This window comes from Ptychodera flava, chromosome 8 (assembly GCF_041260155.1).
Source record: "Ptychodera flava strain L36383 chromosome 8, AS_Pfla_20210202, whole genome shotgun sequence".
In the NCBI taxonomy this organism is placed as follows: domain Eukaryota; kingdom Metazoa; phylum Hemichordata; class Enteropneusta; family Ptychoderidae; genus Ptychodera; species Ptychodera flava.
The window spans coordinates 25,646,295-25,673,350 of NC_091935.1; the positions used below are offsets into that span (position 1 = coordinate 25,646,295).

Sequence of the window (27,056 nt, forward strand, 5' to 3'; positions counted from 1 at the left end):
GCGCAGAAATGTACACGCCCAAGATTATGAATTGCGATTTTTTTGGTATTATGATTCCAATCACACCGACCGATCTGTCAGTACCTACCGATGTCTTGTAGAGGGGAAAATTACACAAAAAACTTTGATGAGGTTCCCTGCACTGTAAATTTGACTGGAGTATGTGGGCGATGCTTTGCTGTAAATTTGGTCTTTACTGGTCGGTTTGGATAGAACATCTCTTGATATGTCTTTCTTTAACTTCCAGTAGTTTTCTTCACATGCACGCTGCTTATTTACTATTTCTGACTTTAGTTACAAGAAAAGTTTATCAAATAGCAGTCAAGTGAATGACAAATATATAACTTGACTGTTTTCTATTTCCACATCAATCGACGATACCAACAAGACAAACATTATATAAGGATATGCAGACAGATGAAATACGTATGAGCTAGTGTGTTTAATAACCTGACCGGAACCATGCACCAAAGGAGCCGTCATTATATTTGGCCTGGGGGTCGGAGGAATGTAAGGGGGGTCACTCAAAAACTTTAAGACTTCAAGGGGGTTGCTCAAAAGAAGGGGGTATTCAATTTTTGGTGCGAAATAAATTGAAACGCCTCTCACATTGCACCATAGCACACATCAATTTCTCAAAACTTTCGATGCGAGAGGCTACACCCCTCTTGTGCTGTCCCCCGTAGGGCGTTCTAACAGTTCTACTAGTAAAAGACAAATTGAAAATGCCTCTCAGATTGCACAAGACTGCACCATTGCACACGTCAATTTCTCAAAATTTTCACAGGATGTAGGACAAAATTGAAATGTTGTGAATTCATCCTTTAATAACACAGAAACATATATTTTCATTGACTTCAGCTGAATTACCATTTTGACATAACCATACCATATCCAGGCTTTTCATTAGAAGCTGGCAGCTGGAGAAATGGCAAAAGAAGGTCACAGCTTTTTCATTCCTGCATATTCTTTGGTCTTCAATCTCTGGCAAACTGTGAACTGTTGTTACAACATGTATTGTCATGGTTTGATTGTTGAATATTGTGATTCAAACACTGTATGCATGTACAAAATGTAATAAAAATATCAGTGTTCAATGTCATTTTCAAACAGTTTTAACGAGTGCAAAATAAATTGAAATACCTCTAAGATTGCACCATTACAAACATCAATTTCTAAAAATTTTCGATACGAGATGGGAACCCCTCTCCTGCTCTCATCCGTGGGGCATTCTAGCAGTTTTTGTCCCCTGTACTTTCAAATTCTGCTCTGTCAGATATCCTAGTGAAAACCATGTTATGATGCCTATCCAAATTAAACGATATACTACATTGTTGGGTACTGGTTGTAGCGTGAGCTTTTATATCTGTTCTTTGTTGTGAATTTGAATTTCATTTTGATGGTTTTACCTTCTTCAACCGTCATGAGATAACTGATGACAATCTAGCTGGGTACGTCAGGATTTGAAAGGTCTTTACTGTTGTTGTATTTTGTACATTTTACAAAGTATTACATGTATTGGTATTTAACTTTTCTAAGTTGGTGGGTCAGAGTTAGAGAGGGGGGTTACTCAAATTCATCATGGTTGAGAGAGGTTACTCGAAATTTCGGAGTTCCCGATGAAATTCCTCCCAGTCCCCCAGGCCGTAAATAATGGCGGCTCCCTAATGAATTTGAAAAAATCCGAGATTTGCAAGATTTGTCAAAGCGTTCCACGTTTCTTTTGGTCTTAAAAGTTTGTCAAGTACTTTTCAGTAAGTTTCTGTTTAAATTTATAACGCGATGAATTCTTCACTGCAGACTTTTAATCAGACACTTATGGCTATCCAAAGCTGTTCTTCTCAGTTAAACCGAGAACTTCAATGTATCCAGCCCGTGTCAAGGACAAACACCATTCAAGACCGTTGAGCTCTCTATTGTTCGATTCACCTGTATTTTACAGCCAAAGATGCTATACCCTTTGTGTACACGAGTTTGTATGTGTATCTGTTTATCGTATGTATTTGTATTTATTTCTTTTCTCCGATGTACTGAGATTGTAGGGCCTACCAAATCGCCACTGCAAAACCCTAAAAATGCCTTGCCATGACACTCATAAAAAAAGCTCACGTCCTAGCTTCCATGGCCCAGATTCGTAAACTTTCGAATCAGTCGCCATACAATAAGTACTGGAGCGTTCCCATCCCTATTCATACTTCAATGGAAATGAAATAAAAGAAACGGGGTGCGTATTTGATGTGGAGGCTTTTTAAAATCGAGCAGGAGAAAATGACTCAGCGATTCAACAATGACCTTAAGTGCAAACGTTTATTAAAGGACGACAAGTGAATAGTGCGCTGGCTGAAAGACCAAAGCGATCTACAGACAAAGATTGGCAAGTTGGCTATACTTTGTGCCATCATAGATGATTGGGGATTTTATATCTAAAATCTCCATCCTAGATGCTGTCAGGAGAGAGAGAGAGAGAGAGAGAGAGAGAGAGAGAGAGAGAGAGAGAGAGAGAGAGAGAGAGAGAGAGAGAGAGAGAGAGAGAGAGAGAGAGAGAGAGAGAGAGAGAGAGAGAGAGAGAGAGAGAGAGAGAGACAGACAGACAGACAGACAGACAGACAGACAGACAGACAGACACACGGACAGTGACACATACCACAGACAAGGAATCTGTGCACAGACAGACATGGGCAGCGTGACAGATTCTGACATAGACAGCTAGAGAACCAGACAGACGGGAAAGATGAAGAGAAGAGTAAGGAAGCAGAAGCAAACCAAGGTTAATGGGTGAGGAGATAAGCCTACGGCTGACATTGACAAAGATGGAAAACAATGAAATTTAGCTCTCAATAAAACAGAAAGTGTTAGACTAATGCACAGAAAAGAAACGGTTTGGGCGAGTAAAGAGAGGAGAGAACAGGAATGAAAGACATGGAAAGGCAACCGATTTGTATGAAATTTCATGTCATTAACGTATTATGTCATGTATATTGTTTACAGCGAGGACAACGTCCACTTAGTTCTTTGCAACTTAAATACCACCTCAGGGCATGAGAAGACAATAAACTTTTATGAAAACGGAATCGATCGTATATGTACAGTGCGAGTACGGCCTACAACGCACAAGGCCGCATTATAAAATATAGAGGTCGGTCGACTCTCTATCTTCTTCTGTCTCTCATGCTCTCAATGCAAGTTCTATGTATGTATGTATGTATGTATGTATGTATGTATGTATGTATGTATGTATGTATGTATGTATGTATGTATGTATGTATGTATGTATGTATGTATGCATGCATGCATGCATGCATGCATGCATGCATGTATGTATGTATGTATGTATGTATGTATGTATGTATGTAATGTAATGTAATGTATGTATATACCTATGTACTGCAGCCAGGACGCGCCCTTGCGGCAATGTCCCAAAAACGGAGCCCGTTGTCCCGCATGTTCGCGTAATGCGGGTCACCTCGACCTCGTGCGCACTCATGAGTCAACTGTGTTGGGTGCAGTCTGAAAGTAATATCTGTTACTGACGATTACCTTTGTTTTGCAATAGTGTTTTAGGCTTATAGTTACGTACTTTCGGAGCTATGATTCAAAGTAATTAGAAAACTGCACTTTATATCATAACTTGCTTGTAGTCTATCTGAATCTGATTGGTGGCAGATATGGTATACTTGCTGGTCTGGTTCCCTGTCCCCTTTCTACCGATATATATATACTTGCCTGAAATTCAAGCATACCGACGCGGTCTCTATACCTTTACTTTTTTGTGTGAAATTAATTTGTTACAAAATAATATACAATTTGACTGACAATTGCCGCATCTTGTCCCCAAAATGTGCAAAATGTTTTAATTTAATCTCTTATAAAACGCCCTCTGCGTCAGTTCTGTGCTGAGTTGTGCTTACGTGTTGCTAGGAAATATGAGAGAGTAAGAGTTAGGAGGTTTAAATTCAGAGTTCTACCAGATCGAGAATTAAAGTGACAGACAGAATGGTTTTTAGTATTAAGTGCCCCAGTGATTCAGATGCATTGTTCTTTGCTGTTCTCGCTGTCTGAATAATTTTCGTTGAGGCGACTATTAGCCAACGAGAACAGCCGACTATCAGCCAATGAGAGCAGCCGACTATCAGCCAACGAGAGCAGCTGACCATCAGCCAATGAGAACAAACGACTTTCAGCCAACGAGAACAGCCCACTATCAGCCAACGAGAACAGCCGACTCTCAGCCAACGATCGCGAGAACAGCAAAGCACAAGCATAGGTGGAAATGTCGACATCTACATATCTGATTTTAACCAGAATGAATGCATATTCAAAGCAAAGTTTTCAAAGCAGTTCATAATGCAAAAACAATCTTCGCAGCGCTTTAAATACGTAAAAAGTGTACAAACTCAGAATCATCAACGGAAAAAGTTTGTTTCCAACAGCCCTGACAATTGATCGTGTGATACGTCTTAAGGTCTGACGATTTTTTACAAATCTAATTCAGTTTTTTTTTCGGGGGGGGGGGGGAATCAAAGCCTTTGATAACAGTGAGTCGTATGTCATAGCATAAACCATACTCTGTTTAGTTACAACCGGTACTATGTTAAAGTTCGTATTTTAATACGCTTGTTTCATGCGATTTTACATTCACTTTGACTCGGAACTTGCAACAGTTTTTTTTTGTCATGTTACAAATATTTTTCCTCTCTCTTGCATGCATTATTTCATTAAATTACTTCAAAATTCTGCTATTTCGCCCAATTATACACTTTTTGAGGGAAAATACCACTTTGTCAAAATATCAATGAAAACATAAAACAATCCGAACAGGGAGCGAATACGATTATGAATTCCTTTAATAACTGTAAAAATGAATTTTCTTCTCAGTCAAAGATACAGGCCTTGTTTCTATATCCTGCGATGTTTGGGAGCGATCGAAAATTAGATTTTCTTTTTTCGCTCGCGTTTCATGTTCACTATATTTGTCAACGGTAATCATTGTCGCCGATCTCGGGGGGGGGGGGTTAACTCCATGGCTAATAGTACGGGGGGGGCCTCCTCACGAACATGGAAACCCAAACTGTTGTGATACCAGTTTTGAGCAAAAAAAAACTACCCTTTCTGATACCATACAATATAATTATATAAAATTACGTATACTAATACGACTCACTCGCCTTGCGTACCAGGGGTACCAACAGACCAACCGACAGATCGGAAATTTTGATGGTAGATCTGGGATGTAGATACATGGGTTTCCAGTGTTGACAGCATGATTTTTTAACAAATGTCAGTTTGTGTTTAAAACCGGACCCTTTCTCATACCAACACCTCGTGGAAAGTATACCCTTTCTGATACCAAACAGTGCAAAAAAATGACCCCTTTCGCGCGGACCCTCCCCGTATAGCCATCTATGGGAGTTACCCCCCGGGTCGCCGATGCACAACCGTGTAATCGCACTGAACATACAAAACGTTTCTTTTAACAAATCCATACAATCTAGTATATTTGGTCCTTTTTTATTATAGAATTTGAATTTTAGCTGTCTTAAACTACCGGTACCAATACCAATTTGTTTTTCATTTTCAACGCAAGGCACGGATTATCCACAGCTGGGACATCCGAGTCGTCCAATGCGAAACCAGAGCTGCACATGGGCAACGTGCACACGGGTATATTTCGAGCGCTGACGCGAGTTTTTAGGCTTTTCAACTGAGATCAAACCGAGTTTTCAGCTTTCATTAATGTCATAGCTATATTAGTCGATTAAATTCCACCCGTGTGTCACGTGATTAATCTATTTTAACATTTACTCTCGAGCGCGAATATGAACAGCCTGTGACAGCTACGCTGGTCGCCATATACAAACAATAACGTGCAAGTGACAAGACTACGTAGGTAAAAACACATTTTAGAAATATTCAAACCCGGACATCGTTCTTACTTCGGCGGTAAAGGATAATTATTGTGCCCAACATGAACACAGTGGAGCCTTCTCAAATCGGCGTACGTTGTAATTGGACTGTTTCAGAATAGGCTAGTTTTGTCCGTTGAAGTGATCTGCTGGTAGACCTACACAGAAACTGGCCTTGGTATACGTAACCAGTCGAAGCCCCAAGTTCGCATGAATTGGAGGTGCAAGGATGGGTTTTCTACTAAAATTTGTGTTGACAGCCCTCATCCCCCTGTGCCAACTGCAGGGAACTACGAACCAGCGAACGGCTAATGGTAAGTCCTCGTTCTGTCATATTTCCCGCGCGCGGGAGTCTCGGCGCACGACAATGACCATGTCTTCGTATGATTCGGCCGAGAATATGTGATTGCAAACTGCACACTTTCAAAGGTTGATACCCAAAACATAGTGATGACGTTATTATTTGACTTATAAATTCCCTCAATTGAATGTTCTCTGTCTAGCCCATACAAACAAGGCGGTAACGACATTGAACATTGGCAGGAATATCCGTTCACTTTATGATTAAATTGTATCACTCATGTGAGTGCAAAAGATACGCTTTAGATGAAGTAGAATCAACGATAAAACATTAAAATAATTCCTAAAACTATTTCGAAATCGGGCATGTAAAGCGTGTTTTATTCTTCGAACATTATTTCTTGCTATAAAGGATAACTTAAATCAATAGCTACCTATATCTACCTACCTATGGCTTTTTTTGTTTATTTGACCGCTCTAGGAGTACTAGACTACATGAGTATACCGTCCTAATTAATATTGACGCACCGGCGTGTAGATTCGACACACGAAGAATAATGAGAACATTTATTGCGAACAGTTGCGTTCGAGTCAATGAGCTCATAGACAAGAATTTCCTGGTCCTGAATCCAAAAATATGAATTCCTTATCTCGACCTTTACCGCACATGTTACATATGACACTAACTTTGGAACTACACCAGGTAATGTCACATGTTGGGGATATCGCGAAAACAGCTGTGGTTGAACAATTGTGAGAATAATCGTCCCTGAACGATGCATGTCAATCAACGACGACATTAAAAAAGGAAAATTACAGGAAAAAATTAACGAAATTGAGATCTTTGTTATGAATTAATAATTTATGAGATCCGCCAGAGTGTTCTGACAGAACTAATAATGTGGCAAGGATGTTACCGAACGACGGAATGAGGTCAATTTTCTCGCCTTGGCGGGAAAATTTTGTAAATAATGCACTCTCCCTTTCGTATCGCGTTCGTGACACTGTATACATTCCCGGTACAAGGTTCTAAATGCGCAGCCGCTCCAAGGTGCACATGAGCAAACCGTGACACAGATGTTACAGTAATTTGGCAAGCTTTTTTCACTAATACATTTCAATCCGTCACAGTGGGCAAAACACCTGATATGGTGCGGCATATTTTGGGTCGGCAAGCCCAAACAAAAATCAACCACGCACCGTCATGATCAACAATGATGATAAGACGATAAGACGATCGCACAATAAAATATAAACTATTACATGGATGACGGCGACAATAAAAATTCACTGAGGGGCCTAACTAGCATACTCGTACATTCGAACAGGTGTTGCGGGTATGTTGATTTACATAGACATTAATTTTGTGTTTATTATTACGGATCAGTCATGTCAAACGTGTCATTCTAAAGGCAAAGTCAAATGCAAAAGCTGAATCCTTGCAACAATCATAAACGACACAGATCCCAGACAGAGAGAGTTTTCTTGTGAAAAATGTATAATTTATGTATAACCTTGTGCTCTGGGGCACATTATGCTGTCGACACCGAACAGTGGCTTTGTCAACTACACCTTCGATGGTCATAGTGAATATTCATAAACATGTATTATCCCAGAAGGTTGAAGTCGTTGGTTTCGTAACAAATTCAAATATGCATTCTCTGCTTCGCCTGAAATTTGCTACCCGCATAAACCATGGCAAATATATTTTCGTTTCTCCAAACACGTCGGCTTGATTGCCAGGGAAAACAGTCGGCATGGCTATAAAAACGATGCGATGCTACCTCACACAATGATGCGTGATATAGTCATCGTGAACATCAAGAGATTTTTTTACACATGAAAGAAAATTAAGCAATTGTTCAAACAATAATGAATAAATCATAGAAGGACTATTGATAATATATATCATGAGTTACCTGGAAGTCCCAGTTTTTCAATGCAAACATCAATTCACGGCAGCTGTTTGCGTTTTGATGACCCATGAATGATATGTAGAGGCAACAAATAAAATATTGTCTCGAATTATGCTTACTGATAGCGGCTAACCTAAAATGCCATTGTAATATCAATTCAATAAATAGAACTTCACGTTTGGCAAGCTAACACACTGCCTGTGTATATCCTTGTTATCTGCCTGTCTGTATGTGTGTCTCTCTGTCTCTCAAAAACTCATCGGTTGCACATTATTTAGGTCCCAATTATCCCCTAAGGCAACCTGCTGGTCTCTGGTTGCCAAGCATGCTACTCAGTAACCGTCAGATTCAACAAGTAACAGCGAAATAGCCCTGCTTGCTGATTATTAATTTTAGAATTTAGGATTTATTTTTGTACCTAAATCATGAGTTATGACAACCCGACAAGTAGAGGCAACGTCATAGATATACAGCCATGCTGCAATTGGCAATCACACCTGCAGTTATCAATGCATATGTCATAGATATACAGCCATGCTGCAATTGGCAGTCACACCTGCAGTTATCAATGTCATAGATATACAGCCATGCTGCAATTGGCAGTCACACCTGCAGTTATCAATGTCATAGATATACAGCCATGCTGCAATTGGCAGTCACACCTGCAGTTATCAATGTCATAGATATACAGCCATGCTGCAATTGGCAGTCACACCTGCAGTTATCAATGTCATAGATATACAGCCATGCTGCAATTGGCAGTCACACCTGCAGTTATCAATGTCATAGATATACAGCCATGCTGCAATTGGCAGTCACACCTGCAGTTATCAATGTCATAGATATACATCCATGCTGCAATTGGCAATCACACCTGCAGTTATCAATGTCATAGATATACATCCATGCTGCAATTGGCAATCACACCTGCAGTTATCAATGTCATAGATATACAGCCATGCTGCAATTGGCAATCACACCTGCAGTTATCAATGTCATAGATATACAGCCATGCTGCAATTGGTGGCAATCACACCTGCAGTTATCAATGTCATAGATATACAGCCATGCTGCAATTGGCAATCACACCTGCAGTTATCAATGTCATAGATATACAGCCATGTTGCAATTGGCAATCACACCTGCAGTTATCAATGTCATAGATATACAGCCATGCTGCAATTGGTGGCAATCACACCTGCAGTTATCAATGTCATAGATATACAGCCATGCTGCAATTGGCAATCACACCTGCAGTTATCAATGTCATAGATATACAGCCATGCTGCAATTGGCAATCACACCTGCAGTTATCAATGTCATAGATATACATCCATGCTGCAATTGGCAATCACAACTGCAGTTATCACTGTCATAGATATACGGCCATGCTGCAATTGGCAATCACACCTGCAGTTATCAATGTCATACTTTGCAACTATCATTTCAATATGCATGCTCGACTTTGATGAATAAAGGCGTCAGCTGACCGCTATTTGAATTTTGCACTACGTTTTCAAAGTCGGCTCGGATGCTCTGTGTTATTGATTCATTTTAAAATGAAATCATCAAGACACAAGTGCAATCTACCAAGGTATGCTCGTTTGAAAATGTAAACGAGCGACTGATTTTCATAGGATTGGCAAATTTTTGATAAAACAATGTTAAGAATTTATATTTCTTAAAAAAACACCTTTCATGTAAAATGACATTTCAAAGCTCTGTACAGCACTGACGCATTTATGAAAATACAACAGCGCAGTTAACGATAAAGGTTTTCTCTAAAAAGGCGTGTTTAAACATATTACAATTATTACTGCACCTGATTTCAGGCTGAAGCCTATTCCATAGTCGTTGAGCGTAAAGAGAAAAAGATCTGCAACCATAAAACGACGTATTGCCTAATGGCTGGTGTGAACTAAGTGCAGGTTCAGAAGTGGACCGAAGGGTCCGACCAGGAGTACGAATGTTAAGAGCTAATTCAAATAGCGTGGTACAGCGTGTTTTAAAACCTTGAAAGTTAGACGTAAAATTTTGACTTATATTAGCTTGTGAACGGGAAGCTAATGCAAGTTACGCAGGACTGACTGGGTGTGACCTGATTTCTTAGTTTTTGATACCAGACGTGCAGCGAAGCTTTAAAGTAGTTGTAGTTTCTTGAATTGATAAATCGGTAAACCAAAAAGCAAATTGTATAAGTTGAAGTAATCTAGTCTGGACGTTATGAAAGCATGAACTAATTTTTCGGTTGAACCCTAATCAAGAAGTTTGCATATTTTACCCAATTCTCCATAGAGCAAATTATATTAAGCTGATTTAGATAAACTCACGAGCAGAAATACACGCTCGTGCATCCAGGGTGAATGATGCTGACACTGCCAACTTGTACACTGCAGCGACAAAAAGCTGGGAATCATCAAGAAATAAATGAAAAAAATACAGCAAAACTCAGGAGCAGCAAAACTCAGGAGCAGCAGGTGATGTAGTAATGGAGCACTCGATTTCGCTGTAACGTGTTTGCAAATATGCATTAAGTATCTTTCAATGATATGGTATCCGAAAATATATAAAACATGGAAGGATCAATATACTCGGAATGTGAGTCTGAAGATATCATTAGCATCACAGTATCGCTGGAATGTAGAGAAGCAATATAGATCGTGGACAATAGGGATTTACATTCACTGCAAAGCGATAATTCCTGATTGGAAGTTCTTTTAGTGAGACCAGGATGTCAGTTTAGAGAGTCGAAAGAGGAGAACTGGTTTGTAGTGAGGTAGCTAAGTTACGGAGGGGGGGGGGCAAGGGTTTTTTATCACGATCTTGCGTCAAAGCCAGCAATGGAAAGTTATTTGGAAGCACTGATGTTAAACATCACAGAGAAGAGAGGCTAGGTGACATAATAAAGTGTCGAATGTTGTGTTTTTCAAACTTCGATCAATTTTTACAATTAAAAATGAATGCAAAAGACAGAAAGTGATCGCTATAAATCTCTGACTATAATTTCGTATCTCGTGTTAGCCGACAGGTCAGCGTATCTTTTCACCGAAATTTACTAATATCGCTCATCAAAGGCTTCGTCGTGTCGTTTTAGACGCCAACTTGAAGCTTCTTTGAAAATGTTCATAGCGTATTCCTGTATGGAGCAAGATAAATTACGCAAACCCACTTTTACTACCACATATCCTACCATAATTTATTAGCCTTGAATGGCATTTTAAACTGATACTTTCCAGGTAAAAAAAAAACGCAGTGTATTCGAACAGTATTCACGGTAAGATATGCTGACCCAAGTCACAGTGGAGGGACACAATAATAGTTCTGTTTCAGAGGTGGTTTCAACACAAGGTTTACCCTCGGAGCCCAAGTTTCTGAATCAATGCTGGGACTAAAAGCTTCCCTTTTTATACCTGTGGTCTTCAATAAGCATGCGCCTCGGGAGCGGTTTAGGACGATCAAATTTCCACGATACCACTTCGATTGGTCGACTGCTTGTGTGGAGTCTATATATGAAACAGGTGGAGGAAAGGTTTTTATCTTCCTTTTTTTGGTAAAAAAATTATAATTTAATTTTTTTCGTACTGTCAACCCTGTCTATTGCTGCCATTCTCAACCACTATGTAGGTAAATTTAGTCGATTTGTTTTTTCTTCTTATCCCAAGGCGACCCCTGTTTTTACTCTTGCCTCGGGGGAAAGTTTTAGCAAATGTTGAAAATTCTATGTTGAAGCTCGTATTACCTTAATCCAGGGTAACTCTACCCCAGATAAAGCAGACATTTTGTCGTCGATTGCATCTGCGTATGATGGACGTAATAATCGCACGATATGCGCTCCTCTAGAAAATGATATTCCTGTAGAACATCTCAATCCTGCGCAATCTGGCGCGCCCGTGGGTTCGTTATTGTCTGGTGCTAACAATAAAAATTCAAACCAAATCGTTTTTTTGTATTTTCACAGCTGTGTGCATGGACATTGAAAACATCATGGAATAACTAAAGGTCACCTAAAGGCACTTGTTTGACCATATGCTGCCATCACAGCTTTCCTAAACAAATCAGGCGTGTCCAAAAATTGCTGTGCGTCAGTTTCATCCGAACAAAATGAATAACTTCTAGATGACAAAATGTTCAAATGAGTAACATGAGTAACACCATCAACAAATCACAATGCCAGAATCGGGGATTATAGACTAGGGCTTTAAGGGATATGTATAGCAAGCGGTGTCAAGCAATGCTCGATTGTATTCACGCACAGAGGTAGAAAGAAAGATGATTATAATAATGCAAGTAAACTGACATTAGATATGGACTTTGTGCTTGACGTGACCCCTCTGAGTATCAATTTCAAACAGTCCGTCACGGTCGCGAGGGACTTTGATTTGCCGGATAATTGCTGCTGGCACAATGGGCTACCTTCTGTCATCTTTGTCTGTATTATTCCTTTGAGTCAGCATTACTCGATTCTGCCGTTCTCGCGCTGTTTCTTGTTGACATTGGCTACTGGCTCTGTGTTCGTCCTCTGTTTTTCATCGAAAATGTCATGAGCATGCTGTTTCGTCGGTAAAAACTGACGAACACACTGCGCCTTTAATAACTGACGTTGATAGAAGGGAATATATATCTTGAGTGTTTACATGATTTTTGCACCAACAACCTCAAATCATTATGGTGTTTCTTCGAAAGTCGACGTAAATTATTGTTGAAAAGTCGCAATTGTGCTCGGCATTATCTCCGAAGAACCTTAGAAAGAAATTATACCATGGACTAATTGAAATATAATTAGAAATTTTCGTGGAAGAAAGAATGAAATTTAATTATTTTCGTAATTTTCGACGATAGTATTGCATTTGTAAGAATGGCGCCAAAAATACAGACGACAAGTACGCGATGCACACAGTAAACTGTACATGCTCTTTTCCCGGAAAGGATACATGTCCGGTGTCAGTGGTGCCACAGAAGGATAAATGCTACATGTTTCGTAGAATCTAGCGAAATATAATTCACAAAGGAGAGTCTGCGTTCTAGAAAGCCCTTCCGCCATGTGCACGTGCTTCAATATGCGCATTTATTTTTAAAATGCAATGACAGATTAAACTTGTCTGTTTCTCCTCAGTGAACTTTTTCCATGTAGAATTAAGTATATTTAGACCTCAAAGACATTTACGAATTAAGGCGGTGACTTATTTAGTGAATTTTATGAAAATGTGTGCCTAATCAAACATCACCATAAACTCAATACGATCCGATAAGTAAAAAAATCCAAAAGCGTGCCTTGTTGACGTCAATGATCGCATTGTCACTGACATGTAAGATTTAAAATGAGCCGATGGCTATTTTCGTACCTGACACATTAATTGATCGATTTACATAGGCACAATGTCATTCCGTACATGACTGATATGTGTTTAATTTGTTACTGTATTCAACGCAGGATATTTAGTTCACTTCAACGTTCCACATAATAATTTTATTGAACCCCGGGCCATTTTAATAGATATCAACGCATGTCCAACGTTATTGTTCGAGTTACACCGTCAACCAAAGTTATATCACAAGCTGATTATTTTGTCCGGTTATATGATCAATTACGTGTTTCTGTTTTCCCGCTTATTGAAGACTCACGCCATGCGTTATACGAGGGGATCTGGTCTCTCACAAAAATGACCAGGGGAACTGTTCTCTTGTAAATATGGCCTAGAAACATTTGTTCTGCAATTGAGGAGTCATCCTGTATCAAATTACGTTTTAATTAAGTTAAAATGTACGGGCATGGCTAAACTACACAAGTCGCGAAGTAAGGTAGCCACTTCGTGTATAGATGGCGCTCTTTACTACGAAGCCTCCATGTCGGTTCGCAAACTGGGTCCCATGACTGACCATGCAAGGTCGATTAAGACAAAATGGCGCAGCATCTATTTTTAAGTGAATCCCTGAATGATGTATCAGTATAAAATATCTTGCAAACTGTCGAATTTTCCCGATCCAGATCGGCCGATCTTGATTCAACGTTTCAAGCCGACGTATTTTGCATTCCGTGGCGTTTTTGTGTTAGAATATTCACATAAAATCATCTTAAACATGAAAGAGATAGAAGCTGTATTTTTCGAAATATTTGTTCGAGAAAACAAGTACATAGTCCTCTTCCTCCCTCGTGAAATGTGTAGAAAGGCAATGAATAACTCGTGTCATCGCAATGTATTGTCTTCGAGAAAATTATTATCACCGTGTAACTTAAACTACTTACAGTGGGTTTCAATTCGGTAACACAACTGTGAGTGAGATAGACACATTGTGCATGTACAATATAAACGATTAGCTTAGGTATCCACATTTCGATGCCACCGACTCATTGATAAGTTACGAAAACCAGCATGGAACAATTCCGTTCGGACCGATAGTTGAACAGTTGATTGCTCTTGGTCTATATACAGTGTAGCTGTTTGAGTAATAATTACAACTGAAAGTTGGGAAGATGTTTGCTGAAACTGAAAAGGTCACGTGACTCACAGAGTTGTGTCACCGAATTGAAACCCACTGTATTCACGCGAAGCTGAAGAAACGTGTATAGTCGTAATATTCGAAATTTAGCTCCATAATGTATAGGTTCTTTACTTAAACCTCCTTTTTTCCATGAAGACGAATTCATTTGAAGAAATTGACAAGTTTTAGTCATATCTCTCCAGATATTGTTCCAAACCAGCGGCTGGACGTGATAGTGACACATGTTAGCCCGAGCATCATAATGGTCACCTTGGATATACACTCAGACTACGATCATGGACACACCGCACTGCCGAGCATGTACACGCTGGACATCGAACCGGACATCGGCGACGCTTTTCCGATAAACATCACGGTGGACAAAGAGTCGGAAACCGAATACACATTCTCCGAGTTACATCCGGCGACGCACTACACCATATCTGCCATAGCCTTGGACGAGGCTGGACGAGCCTATAAGGAATCAAGTTTAACTCAAAGGACAAGTAAGTTGAAGGGGCAGACGTCGGGCATCTGGAAATGTTTTCAGTAAACGCTGTGGCATGCAGCAATCCAATATCAAGATTCTGTGCCTTTTTCAATGATATCGAAATCAAGCGCGTCGATTTCAATTCTTTAATATTTTGTATTAAAATTTATGATGTGTGCAAACACGTTCTAAAATGACTATTCAACAATAAGAATACCCACTTAATTCGAAGAAATAGAGAATGTTAGTTATGTATAAACATAATTTTCTATTCTACTCTTCGGTCGTTGAAATACCTTGTATTCAGCTTGTCAATGCAGCCTGGATGTGTGTCATTTCAAATCATTAAAGATAAATCAATTTTTGTCCGGCCATTCATCTATCAGCAATCATATTGCATATTATACGCTTCGTTAAACATTAACTTGTTTCACGGAGAAATATAAATATCAAAATCTACAGTCATCCGACATTGCCTACGTTCAAAGACTGTTCTGGGTACCCGGGGTCTGGGTATAGTTACTTTGTCACTTTACCTGCTTCTACGTTCATCTTTTGCAGACGAAAATCCGTGTAGGTCACATCCCTGTCAGCACGGCGGGACCTGTCAGCTTGTCGTCGGTATCTATACAGCTTACGTCTGTTTCTGCCCGCCTTGTTACGTGGGAAGCGACTGCGAAATCTGTGAGTCTGCGCAATATTTGTATCTCATGTAAACCTATAGAGTTTAACTGTTTTTGCTTTAATGCAAATATCGTTCTTTTAATTGAGAGGTCTGCAAGGGTACTGTATGTATGTATGTATGTATGTATGTATGTATGTATGTATGTATGTATGTATGTATGTATGTATGGATGGATGGATGGATGGATGGATGGATGGATGGATGGATGGATGGATGGATGGATGGATGGATGGATGTATGGCTGGATGTATGTATGTATGTATGTATGTATGTATGTATGTATGTATGTATGTATGTATGTATGTATGTATGTATGTATGTATGTATGTATGTATGTTTGAATACAAACATAAAATTATACGTATTATTTACACTATTCCTAATATTATGCATGTTTTCTAAACAAAATGTGTATGATATACAATTGATTAAACATAATTTACAATATATCTATATTTCATTGACATTTTATACATACAGAACCTCGTTTCATTGGAAGCGACTGTTTTTATACATAAATAGACTTCAATAAATTTGCGTACCGTATCTATCAAAATTTATTTCTCCTTTTCTTTAAACCTTAACGTAAATTTCTAAGTACATGAGCTCAAGTGTCGTTTGACTTGACGCAGGGATCAATCTGCCACATCGAAATGACAATCTATGGGACATCAAATTTGGTAAAATCAATTAAATATTGCAAACCAGTCAAAAAAAATTATCGACGGATATTCTTGGTGTGAAAATATTTCATGCCTACTAACAGATAACCTTACTTGTATCTCTTCAGCATTAAATGCTTGCGACAAACAGCCTTGCTTGAACTCTGGCCAATGTCAGTTAACTGGTGGGTCATGTGACCAATACATGTGTGTCTGCGAAGGCTGTCGTTCCGGGCGACACTGTGAGATAGGTAAGCTCAATTCTGTTAGACCTGCCCAACGACGTCATTTATGTAATGAACATGCACGCTGATAAAATGATGTTTCAATTAACTCATAATTTAAAAGGCGAGAACAAGAAGGAAAAGAGCCAAAGTAACTTTAAGGTTTAATAGACACACACAATTTGATATGATCTAAGGAGGTTTTCTGGGAACCCTTATAGGTGTATACTGTGTCCTTATTACCGACGACTCCCTAGGCTCTCGCGAATTCATCAGACACAACCCCCCCCCTCCTCCCGATGTCATCTGACCCTCACTCTAACCAGCGAAACCGATGTCACGAAAAGAAAACACACGGGTGATTAAACCTGTCATTTTCTCGCGGTATTTGATATGTGTTCTGTACATTTGATGCAAACTGCGACTCGCAAACAAAACTTTTATATGATTAAGTCACACTGAACTTCCATTAAAAGGTATCACATGATGTGACATAATTGCTTTGCATGCATTTTACATCTTTTCATTTTATAAGTCTTTTAATATTTGCTTACTGTGAAATTTTAAATTCCTATATATTACTGTAAGCACCAGAACACTATATTAGGCATTATTTTATGTTATGATTGACAATTTTCTCGCCAACAACACTGGGTTCAGTTCACAATTACATGTATACAGCGCTGTACAGTTAATCTACCAATGTGACACACAAACTGGCCTACTACTGCTTGAACCATTAGCGAACTGTCTTTTTAAAACATGTTGTTGACCTGGAACGTTATCCATCTGTTTACACGCAAACAAACATGAAATAAAAATGACCTGATGAATGTCCTTAATTTGAAAAACAGAAAATGCGTAGCGAACAAAAATAGCGTTAGCAATTTGTTCTTAAAATTATTTTGAAAATAACGTCCATTTTAATGTAAAATCGTAATTGCAATAAATGGATTCCCCAGGGATCTTCAAATATCAAGTAATTATAATGACAAGTGAAGCTATGAAGATATCATTAACCGAGTTAAATGCTTGTCCACGCGTGACATTACAAATACACATGTTGATCATCTGAAATCATCCAGATCGTTGTACGCATCAGTATTCCTGACGTATTAGGACGCTTAAAGGTATTCGGTCACCTGTTTTTTAATAGCCAATCACAGATTTTACGCGGGTGGCTGCGTTTTAAAAAGGGCGCGTCCACTCGACCAGCCATGGCATACTTAGCAGCGTCGTCTGCATGTTCTTTGACGTATCAAATATGGAGGACCGACAGCTACAGTTGTTACGGGGTAGTTCGCTATGCCCCGCGCCCTCTACAATATATGGAATATGCAAATTTACTGTGACCGTGTACCTTCTAATATGTGAAAATTCAAATTGAAGAGAACTGTTCGCCGGCCCGGGGCTTTCCTTGTTAGGCGTCTAGAGAGTTGGGGCCTCCAACGAAGAGTTATAAGAACATGAATCGCTGGCCAATCATAAAGATGTTTAAGGTATAGGAAGCGCCTTGGGGATAGGTATTAGAATTCTCAATTTTTACAATACTTTTCTTATCGACCACTTGTGGAGGGCTCATTTCGAATGTCATAGTGTATGTAAAGATTTTACCATCTTAGTTTTTTCACATTCCCTCTAGAGGGACTGTGGTTTTGTAAAAATCGATTGATAATTAATTGATCCCCCCGAGAGTTAGCACAGAGAAAGCGGCCATGTTGAATTTCATATATCTGGGTAATTTGTTTTTCTAGTACATATACCCATGTTTGCATGATGACCCCTGATTTTTTATTCTTTATTTGGTATTTGGTCGGAGTGTCGTTGAAAAATTCCATAGAAAAAGTCCTAGAGAAAGCATATCTCTAAATTTCGACGCGAGTACTAAGCTTATATCAGCAATATTTTCGCAATTAATTATTGAAATTAATGCAACCAATAAAGATTCAATATCTGACTAAATGAAGAATACGCTTAATATTAATAGTGCAGTCGCACTGAATTGTATTTGCAATTCTGCCCACAAAAGAAGATCACGGCATATCTCATTTTTTTGTCGACATTAGATCTCGACCCCTGTGTCGGTAACCCTTGCCAAAATGAGGGCTTCGAGACTGAATGTACTTCACATGGTGATGAGTGCTTACATTTCGACTGTTTCTGTAGAAATGAGCTCGGCTGTTTCATCGGGAGATCATGTCAGGACCGTAAGTAGCTGACTATTGGTGCAATTCCACGCACAGACATGTCCTCATTTGGTTTTGTCACTACATTTCTTCTGCTAAAGCCCTCTTTACACATGTACATCTACCTCCACCAATTAATATTGTCTGTCTGTTTGTTTGTTCCTTTTGGTGATTTTCTACACCAAAGTAAATGCCTCTCCGTGTCTCTTGTCTCCGTCTACCTCTGCCTCACACACACACACACACACACTCTCTCTCTCTCTCTCTCTCTCTCTCTCTCTCTCTCTCTCTCTCTCTCTCTCTCTCTCCCCTAAAACATAACTCTCCAAAGTTATCTCACCACATAAAACGACCATATCTTATCTAATACAACAACTACACGTCCCCATTGTCGTCTTTCATTCACAGGTTTTGATCCCTGTTATCCTAATCCCTGTGGACATGGCCACTGCATACGGGATCCTTCATCGTGCAACTATACATGTACATGTCCCGGATGTTACACCGGTGATGACTGCAGTGTGTGTAAGTTAGTTTAGTACTAGTAACATTTTGAAACATTTGACTTTGGATGTAAAATTATTTACGTCGACACAAAAATAAGCCGAAATCTTTCTTTAAGTTTAATCGTCTTACAACTTCTATGGTCATTTGTGCACTAGATATATCTAGCAGGTTTACTCCATCAGTTTTATCTTTCACGACAGTGCCCTCACCGAATAAACACAGAAGGATATGACATGATAATAAACCGCAGGTTTGCTGTCAGTTCGGTAAAAATACATCGGCATACTTAAATCGTCGTTTTCAGAGATGTGGTTGATCTCCGTAAATGAGCAGCAATCAGCTGTCATGTGATATTAAAGTTTCAAGCCATGAGTAACGACGACGTTGTCACAGTCTCCCTCGTTGTTGGATGGCGCAGACGGATTTTTTCATTCTGCTCACCGGTATGCATGTTTGTAATTTCTTTCAGTGTTGAACCCGTGCGATGGCAACCCCTGTGGAGAGCATGGACTGTGCTTCAGGGACAGCCAGTCATGCTTTCAGTACGCATGCGTGTGTAATGAATGCCATGCTGGTAAAAACTGCCAAATACGTGAGTAGCGTTGTGACCTGTCGGGATTAATTTGCTCTTTTCATCGTCCGAAACGAAGAATGGGAATAATTATACATAGATATTTACAATATTAGATATGTAATTAGATATTTACAATATCTACAATATTAATCAGAGGCTGTTCCTATAGCCATCGTCGATAATGACGTTTTCAATTCAGACAAAAGCATTGGCTGGAATAATGACAATATAAATGTCACTCACCTAAAAAAGCAAAAATTGAATTGGCGCGCGAAGAGTTCACACTTCCATTGTCTGTTGTGAGAAGGAAAACCCCGTATATTGGAGGTGTTCGCAACCATTTTCACTTCAAGACAAGCAGGCGATTGATATGGCATTTTGGTTAACTTACGTTGGGTTGGAAATCATTGCCTGAAGCCAATTGGCACAATTTACTCATGACCTGTAGCGTCACAGGTTGTAATGCAGGGGTGAAGAAATTTAGCAGGTAGGGTATTGGATCACCAGTGTGTGCTATCCCAACGGACCGCGCATGCGCACCATTTGTGCTGTCTACGCAGTCGCTCCTGAAGGCCGCTTAATCAGCTTCAGGACCAATAAACGTAAGATGATCTTGCTCACCAGGCCATGATATGACTTTTTCGAAATAAATTGAACGACCAGTTTTAATTTAGTGACCTTTTTAATTTTTTCCTAGATGTGAATGATCCGTGTCAATTTTTTAGCCCGTGTCGTAATGGAGGATTGTGCATACCATCGCCCGACTCGTGCATGGAGTACACCTGCGAATGTTCCCAGTGCTTCACCGGAAAGTTTTGTGAACAAGGTAAATTGCATGGTCATGGATGAGGAAGCTTGTGTTGATCGGATCACTTACCAAACGATTACAAACTGTGGAGGCAGACTGTGTTTCTCCAAAGTCGCGCCGAAACGATTGTCTGTGTGTCGCCAAAGCAGTCACAGTTTGACTCCAATGTCCATAATAAATTGGTATGCAGCATCGTTTTTCCAATGATCATGATATGTATTGCCCCCCCAAAATCCCGAAACTAATTATTTCTTACTTATCTTGGCTATTTCCAACAATCTCGAAACTAATTATTTCTTACATGTCTCTTTTTCAGCAATCAATTCGTGTACTCCGAATCCGTGCCTGAACGACGGAATATGCATCTCTGCGCCAGGGTCGTGCACAGAGCACACATGTCAATGTAAACCATGTTATCGCGGCGAGACATGTGAGATTTGTAAGTCACTTGCCTTCTCCGTTTACACACATGAACCCCTATTCACTGTCATATACATATTCTCACAGCCGAAGAAAATCGTCGGAACATAGCTGAACGACTCTACATAATATGAAAAATTTCGAGTTATTTCAACCTTTACGCATAATTTAGTTTTTTTATTGTACATACGGTGCGGTAAGGTCTAGTTAGTTACGTGTCTTGTGCAATGTTCGTGCCTTTGATAATATTTTCAATTACAGTTAATCCAGTCTGTGGTGGCACAATAGTGAGGCAAACTCCACTTCACAGACGCATTTATATTTTCCCCTCATGACACAAATGTTATTAAAATTGGGTTCACAATTTTACCAAATTATTACATACATCAAGCTTGAGATACTTTTTCGTATTATTCATCGATTTCGGATGACGCGATAATGTAAGATTTTATCACACTGTAGTCAGTGACACTATTTAAACACCTCATCGGAGGAGATAAAACTGCAATACCTGTGTAGGATAAGATTTGACTAAAACCCGAAGAATGAGGAATGAAAACAGTTGTAACAGGGAGGGATAAAAAGAGACGTTGCTGGTTAAACCATTTGTTAGTACCAAAGAAGGGTTGAATCCGAAACGTCTGCTTCGTATTCCTCCCAATGTCAGTGTGTTTATCCCCATTGGCCGTACGTTGTTCATTTTGGAATATGATAATCGCCGGAGAAAATAGTTATTTTACCGTTCGCGTTTAAGTTTGGCTTGCCAATTCCTGCACCAAACAATCTCTTAAAAGCTCGTATCGTTCATCAACAATTATGCCATTTTGGATATACTTAAAACAACCCTCTTAATTATGTAAAAATGCTAAAATTTACCTTTATGACTGTATATGACACGATACAAGTAAGTTTGTCGTTTCTATCACTGTTTAATAGCGGGAACCGGATGTGCAAATTCACCGTGCGGAAATGGGGGAATCTGTAGTGAATTAGAGGACGACTGCACACAATTCACTTGCCAGTGTCCATGGGTGTGGCTCGGAAACACTTGTTCCTGGCACATAGGTAAGATTGCAACGAGAAAATATCGTTCCCTCTTTTTCTCTCTATATTTCCCTATCTATCTGACATTCTCTGTCTCTGTCTCTCTCTGTCTCTCTGTCTCTCTCTGTCTCTCTCTCTCTCTCTCTCTCTCTCTCTCTCTCTTTCTCTCTATCTCTCTCTGATTCCATCGAACAAGCCAATAAGTGGTTTACATTACGAAAATATAAAAAACGTGTTAGAAAATCGAGGGCTACTAGTGGTGGCCCTCCCGTGACACACTCAGGATAAGCGCGTAGAGAGCCTCTTGAGGTAACCAAGGATTCGGCGTGAATAATCTTCTGACATGCGTAATGACAAGTTCGCGCGACATTGTTGTCACCGCTTTTACAAAAGAAATCTAATACGGGACATCACTGCAATGACTGTATTATCTAAGCACGTGAAACGATTTCTTAATCCACCAACATAGGTCACAAATGTCAAATGTGAGGTGTTCATATCCAGTCCTTTTTTGTTACATTTCAGCACTGGTGATAATTTTAGCTCAGTTGGGCTTGATTATTATCATCTGGGTTTTCACCCTTGCGTGTTTGATGTGGCGACGTCGTAGGTCGTCCAAGCGTCTCAAATCAAAGAGGGCAGATGAGGTAAACTTCAAGACTTGTGTAAACTTTCCCGGCTAGAGATATTGAGAGAGAGAGAGAGAGAGAGAGAGAGAGAGAGAGAGAGGGAGAGAGCGAGGGAGAGGGAGAGAGAGGGGGAGGGGAGGGGGCTACTTAGTAAGAGCGTCAGACGACTAAGGCTAAGGTATAGCGAAATGGAAAGAAAAAATGACAATATAATACCTTTGTAACAAAAAAACTTTAACGGCTCCAAGAACGAACATCAATGGTTCCTGACAGAGAAACAGACAAACGGTAAGCAGTGAACCAATGAACAGAAGTAACCATGCACTGCTATGTATAAATCGGAATTCATTTCATTTTCTATTACTTCCCGTATTTTGTAACAGTCATATTCTCTGTACAATTTTCTCTGAAAGGAAACAATCTCTGAAGTGAGGTTAGCTGATGGAAGTGTTATACCTGTAGTGGATATCTCTAGTGATGGAAGTTCCGGGTAAGTGTGTACTTCACAGTTAAATGTGACACAGATTTGGCTAATTTCCAGATCAGTTATAATCTATCGCTCTGTCTGTCTGTAGGAACAAAGCTTAATAGACGTATGAAACAAACTGGTTTGGTTTTAGGTGGTGGTTACCCATTGTGAAATTAAGTTTTGCTACTTCATCAGTTTTATCGCCTAACTTTTTACACCAATACCACAGGCGACCCAATAAGTTCTGAGTTTTTCACACTGTTTCTCTATCATTTTCTCTTCTTTCTTCATGTTCTGAATGATCGGAATAAATAAAATAAATGGTTTGTATAACCTAACCTAGCCTCTGTGACTCTTTATTTATTTTACACTCCATTACAAGGGCGTATATCTCTCATACACACATGCTGTAATTAATTAGTCAACACAACTAATTATGCTAATCCGTGGACTTATCAGAGGTTGGTCAACATCGGAAAGATAGTGATGTTAATGAAAAAGGAGTAACCATTCCTATCTTTCGCGATGTTGACCAACCCGTAAAATCCCTGATAAGTCCACGGATTAGCATAATTAGTTGTGTTGACTAATTAATTACAGCATGTGTGTATGAGAGATATACGCCCTTGTAATGGAGTGTAAAATAAATAAAGAGTCACAGAGGCTAGGTTAGGTTATATAAACCATTTATTTTATTTATTCCGATCATTCATAGCATGAAGAAAGAAGAGAAAATGATAGAGAAAACTGTGTGGAAAACTCAGAACTTATTGGGTCGCCTGTGCCAATACCTGTTAATATTTACGACGTAGAGGGCGTAATGGTGGCGGCAGCAATTCAGTGAATGGCTTCGATGAAAACTCTTCGATTAAATAAAGATTATAAACGCATGAAACCAATTGATTGTATTTAGGCTATGGTCATCCATTGTGAAGTTGTATTTGATTGTGAGTTTTATTGGTTACCATTTAATACCTCTACCTGTTGTTATTTACGACGTAGAGGGCGAAATAGTGGAACCAGCAATTCAGTAGATGGCTTCAATGAAGACGGTAACGTTGCTGGAGGTGAAGCTGGCGACCGGTCCATGAAAGAATCCAGGAAGTCGACAAACCCAATAAAAAAGTCACGTGTGTACAGGAAGCTGGCCTCACTGACCCGAGAATTCGCCAGCAACACAACGTGGCACGGACTACCCAGAATATGCGCGGCAAAGACGACCCTAGCCATGAGCATCTGGGCCATCGTGTGCGCTGCTACTTTGGGGCTATTTCTTTATCAAGGCAGCGGCATGTTGTCGCGATATTTCAGCTTCCCCATTGAAGTCAGCATCACTGAAGTGCCGAACTCAGAGATGCTCTTTCCCGCCGTTACGGTCTGTAACACCAATAAGTTGAGAGCATCGGCCTTGGAGAAGAGCAAATATTACAGATTCGTTGCGATGACCAGACAGGCCGGTTTCAACCCTTACTACGGTATGGTCAATCACTTCCGTGTCACAAGCACGACTGAGTGCGACACCAATATCATGTTCAAAGTTATGCCATAACATTTACAAGAAGGATCTTGTCATGCCACGTAAATTTAAAGCCTTGCTAATTTTTTATGATTGGGTCCACTCAACGTCTGTGCAAAATTTGTATCTCATGTAAACATATAGAGTTTAACTGTGTTTGCTTTATGTATATTGGTCTTTGAATTAGGACGTCTTCAAGGGTACTGTATACGCATATTGTATTGTATGTATGTTATATATGTATGTTATATATGTTTATTACATGCCTCGACGTGAGGGCAAATCAGTGCATTGATTTGAAAAGCAACATCCGGGAAGTTAGCGGGCCGGTGAACGATGTACTGACCGGTTTCCATGGTTACCCGGTCCAGTGAAGCCCTTCGACGTTTTCGACGTCAAAGTAGACGCCGAACGCTTGATGTAAAATATCCATGCGCGCACTACTCTTTTGATTTTCGTTAATATCTGCTTTATGCAGGTCGATAATGGTAAAATTATTTGAAAATGCACTGCATGTAACTAAATGTTATTTAGCATTAGCTGTGAAGAGGCATGTAATAAAAATATTATTGCCTGAATACATGGTTTTTGTGCCCTCGCAGCAGGAGACAATTTGCCCTCCTGGCGTCGGGCAAATTGTTACCTGCCCTCGGGCACATAAACCCATGTATTCAGGCAATAATATATAATGTTATGTATGTATGTATGTATGTATGTATGTATGTATGTATGTATGTATGTATGTATGTATGTATGTATGTATGTATGTATGTATGTATGAGCATATTCTACTACGAAGCCGAATGTTAATTGCGACACTATCATTTCACCACCAGTTCCTTGTGAACCCAACGATTTCCAATGTAACAGCGGGATTCACTGCGTCAAGAAATATCTGGTATGTGACGGAATATATCACTGCCCGGACACTAGTGACGAGTTTGGTTGTGATTACCACAGTTACGAGTGCAGCCGGAACCAGATCAAGTGTGAAACTGGTGGTCCCTCTGGTATATGTATCGACGACTCAAAGCAATGTGACGGCGTCGAGGACTGCTATCAGGGTGGAGACGAAGCCAATTGTGACAGTAAGTAAAATGTTATATAATTATACATCACAATTTTATTCTCAGACGTGCAATTTTGCAATCTGTTTGAATGCTGCGTATTTGCATTAAAACGGAGAATGTTACTCGCTGGTATACCGTGAGTATGTTTGTACTGTAGGAAACAAATTATCAAATCGTCATCTGAAATTGAAATTTCCATTATTCCAAACTGTGAGGAAAATTAAATTTTCGATTTTTAACATAAAATGAAACAGTGAAAACATCTGTCACTCCACGTTCCACAGGTTTTAAATTGATTTCACGCGAGCAGCATACCAGCAAAGAACTGTACAAATTTGAGTATCTAAATATCTGTTCCCGCAAGCAATCGCCATGTTGTTTGGGTTTTTTTTGTTAGCTGATATTTTTTCGCACACAACAAAAGCAATTGAAAGTACGCCAACATAAGTGGATGTAGTCGGCCAATGCAATATTTCGGTGTTTTTTTCCATATTTGTAGTATGCACGCTTTAAATTGAGATATCGATTCGCATACGACCATACACTTAACTTCACCTTATCCAATGTTTTCGCACGCAGTGGTAGACGAGGGAATGGGTTTTGACCTTGGTGCTGCCCTTTCATTCTCTTACAGCATATGGCGAGAAAAACACACACATTTGTACCGGTTTCCAGTGTGATGATGGACTGTGTCACCCATTGGAAGATCGCTGCAACTACTTCACGGACTGCAACGACGCAACGGACGAAGAAGATTGCAAATTTCGTGAGTGTTGTAAAACATAATCTCCAATAGCTTGACAGATTTGGTATTGAAGTTCTCGCAGTTACTTTACGGGCCAGTAGTAGCTGTAACTTTTGATGAATTTTTTCACTATTTTTATTTTGAATGTCAACTGCAAGTTCTTGTATTACTCCCCAAAATATGTTGATAAGACCAACTATTCACAATTTGTGAACACAGCTATATGCGCAGAATGCACTGTCATTGTCTGAATTTGAAGTCTGCTCCGGACCAGAATTCACATGTCGACAATAACAATGTAATTTGTAATGCAGACGCTGGTTTACAAACCGAATAAAATTTCTCTAAAGATGCTTTGGGGAGAAGAACAAGACACTGTTGTTGATATTAAAAATAAAGGTTGTAAAAGAATAATAATGAAAGTTTAC

The 27,056-nt window shown here is 39.5% G+C and overlaps 1 protein-coding gene across 1 annotated transcript in view; it reads left to right on the plus strand.

Moving 5' to 3' along the window:
• The first annotated feature begins 5,788 nt into the window (after positions 1-5,788).
• Positions 5,789-27,056, plus strand: part of LOC139138881 (uncharacterized) — a 33,601-nt gene continuing 12,333 nt past the window's right edge. The window contains exons 1-15 of the mRNA XM_070707457.1: positions 5,789-6,217; positions 14,803-15,105; positions 15,651-15,773; positions 16,565-16,687; positions 18,727-18,867; positions 19,255-19,371; positions 19,823-19,945; positions 20,625-20,753; positions 21,052-21,174; positions 22,092-22,220; positions 22,725-22,846; positions 23,242-23,318; positions 24,300-24,772; positions 25,650-25,901; positions 26,518-26,649. Coding sequence (XP_070563558.1) covers positions 6,133-6,217; positions 14,803-15,105; positions 15,651-15,773; positions 16,565-16,687; positions 18,727-18,867; positions 19,255-19,371; positions 19,823-19,945; positions 20,625-20,753; positions 21,052-21,174; positions 22,092-22,220; positions 22,725-22,846; positions 23,242-23,318; positions 24,300-24,772; positions 25,650-25,901; positions 26,518-26,649 — 2,452 coding nt within the window. The 5' untranslated portion in view covers positions 5,789-6,132. The remainder of the gene's footprint in view (positions 6,218-14,802; positions 15,106-15,650; positions 15,774-16,564; positions 16,688-18,726; positions 18,868-19,254; positions 19,372-19,822; positions 19,946-20,624; positions 20,754-21,051; positions 21,175-22,091; positions 22,221-22,724; positions 22,847-23,241; positions 23,319-24,299; positions 24,773-25,649; positions 25,902-26,517; positions 26,650-27,056) is intronic.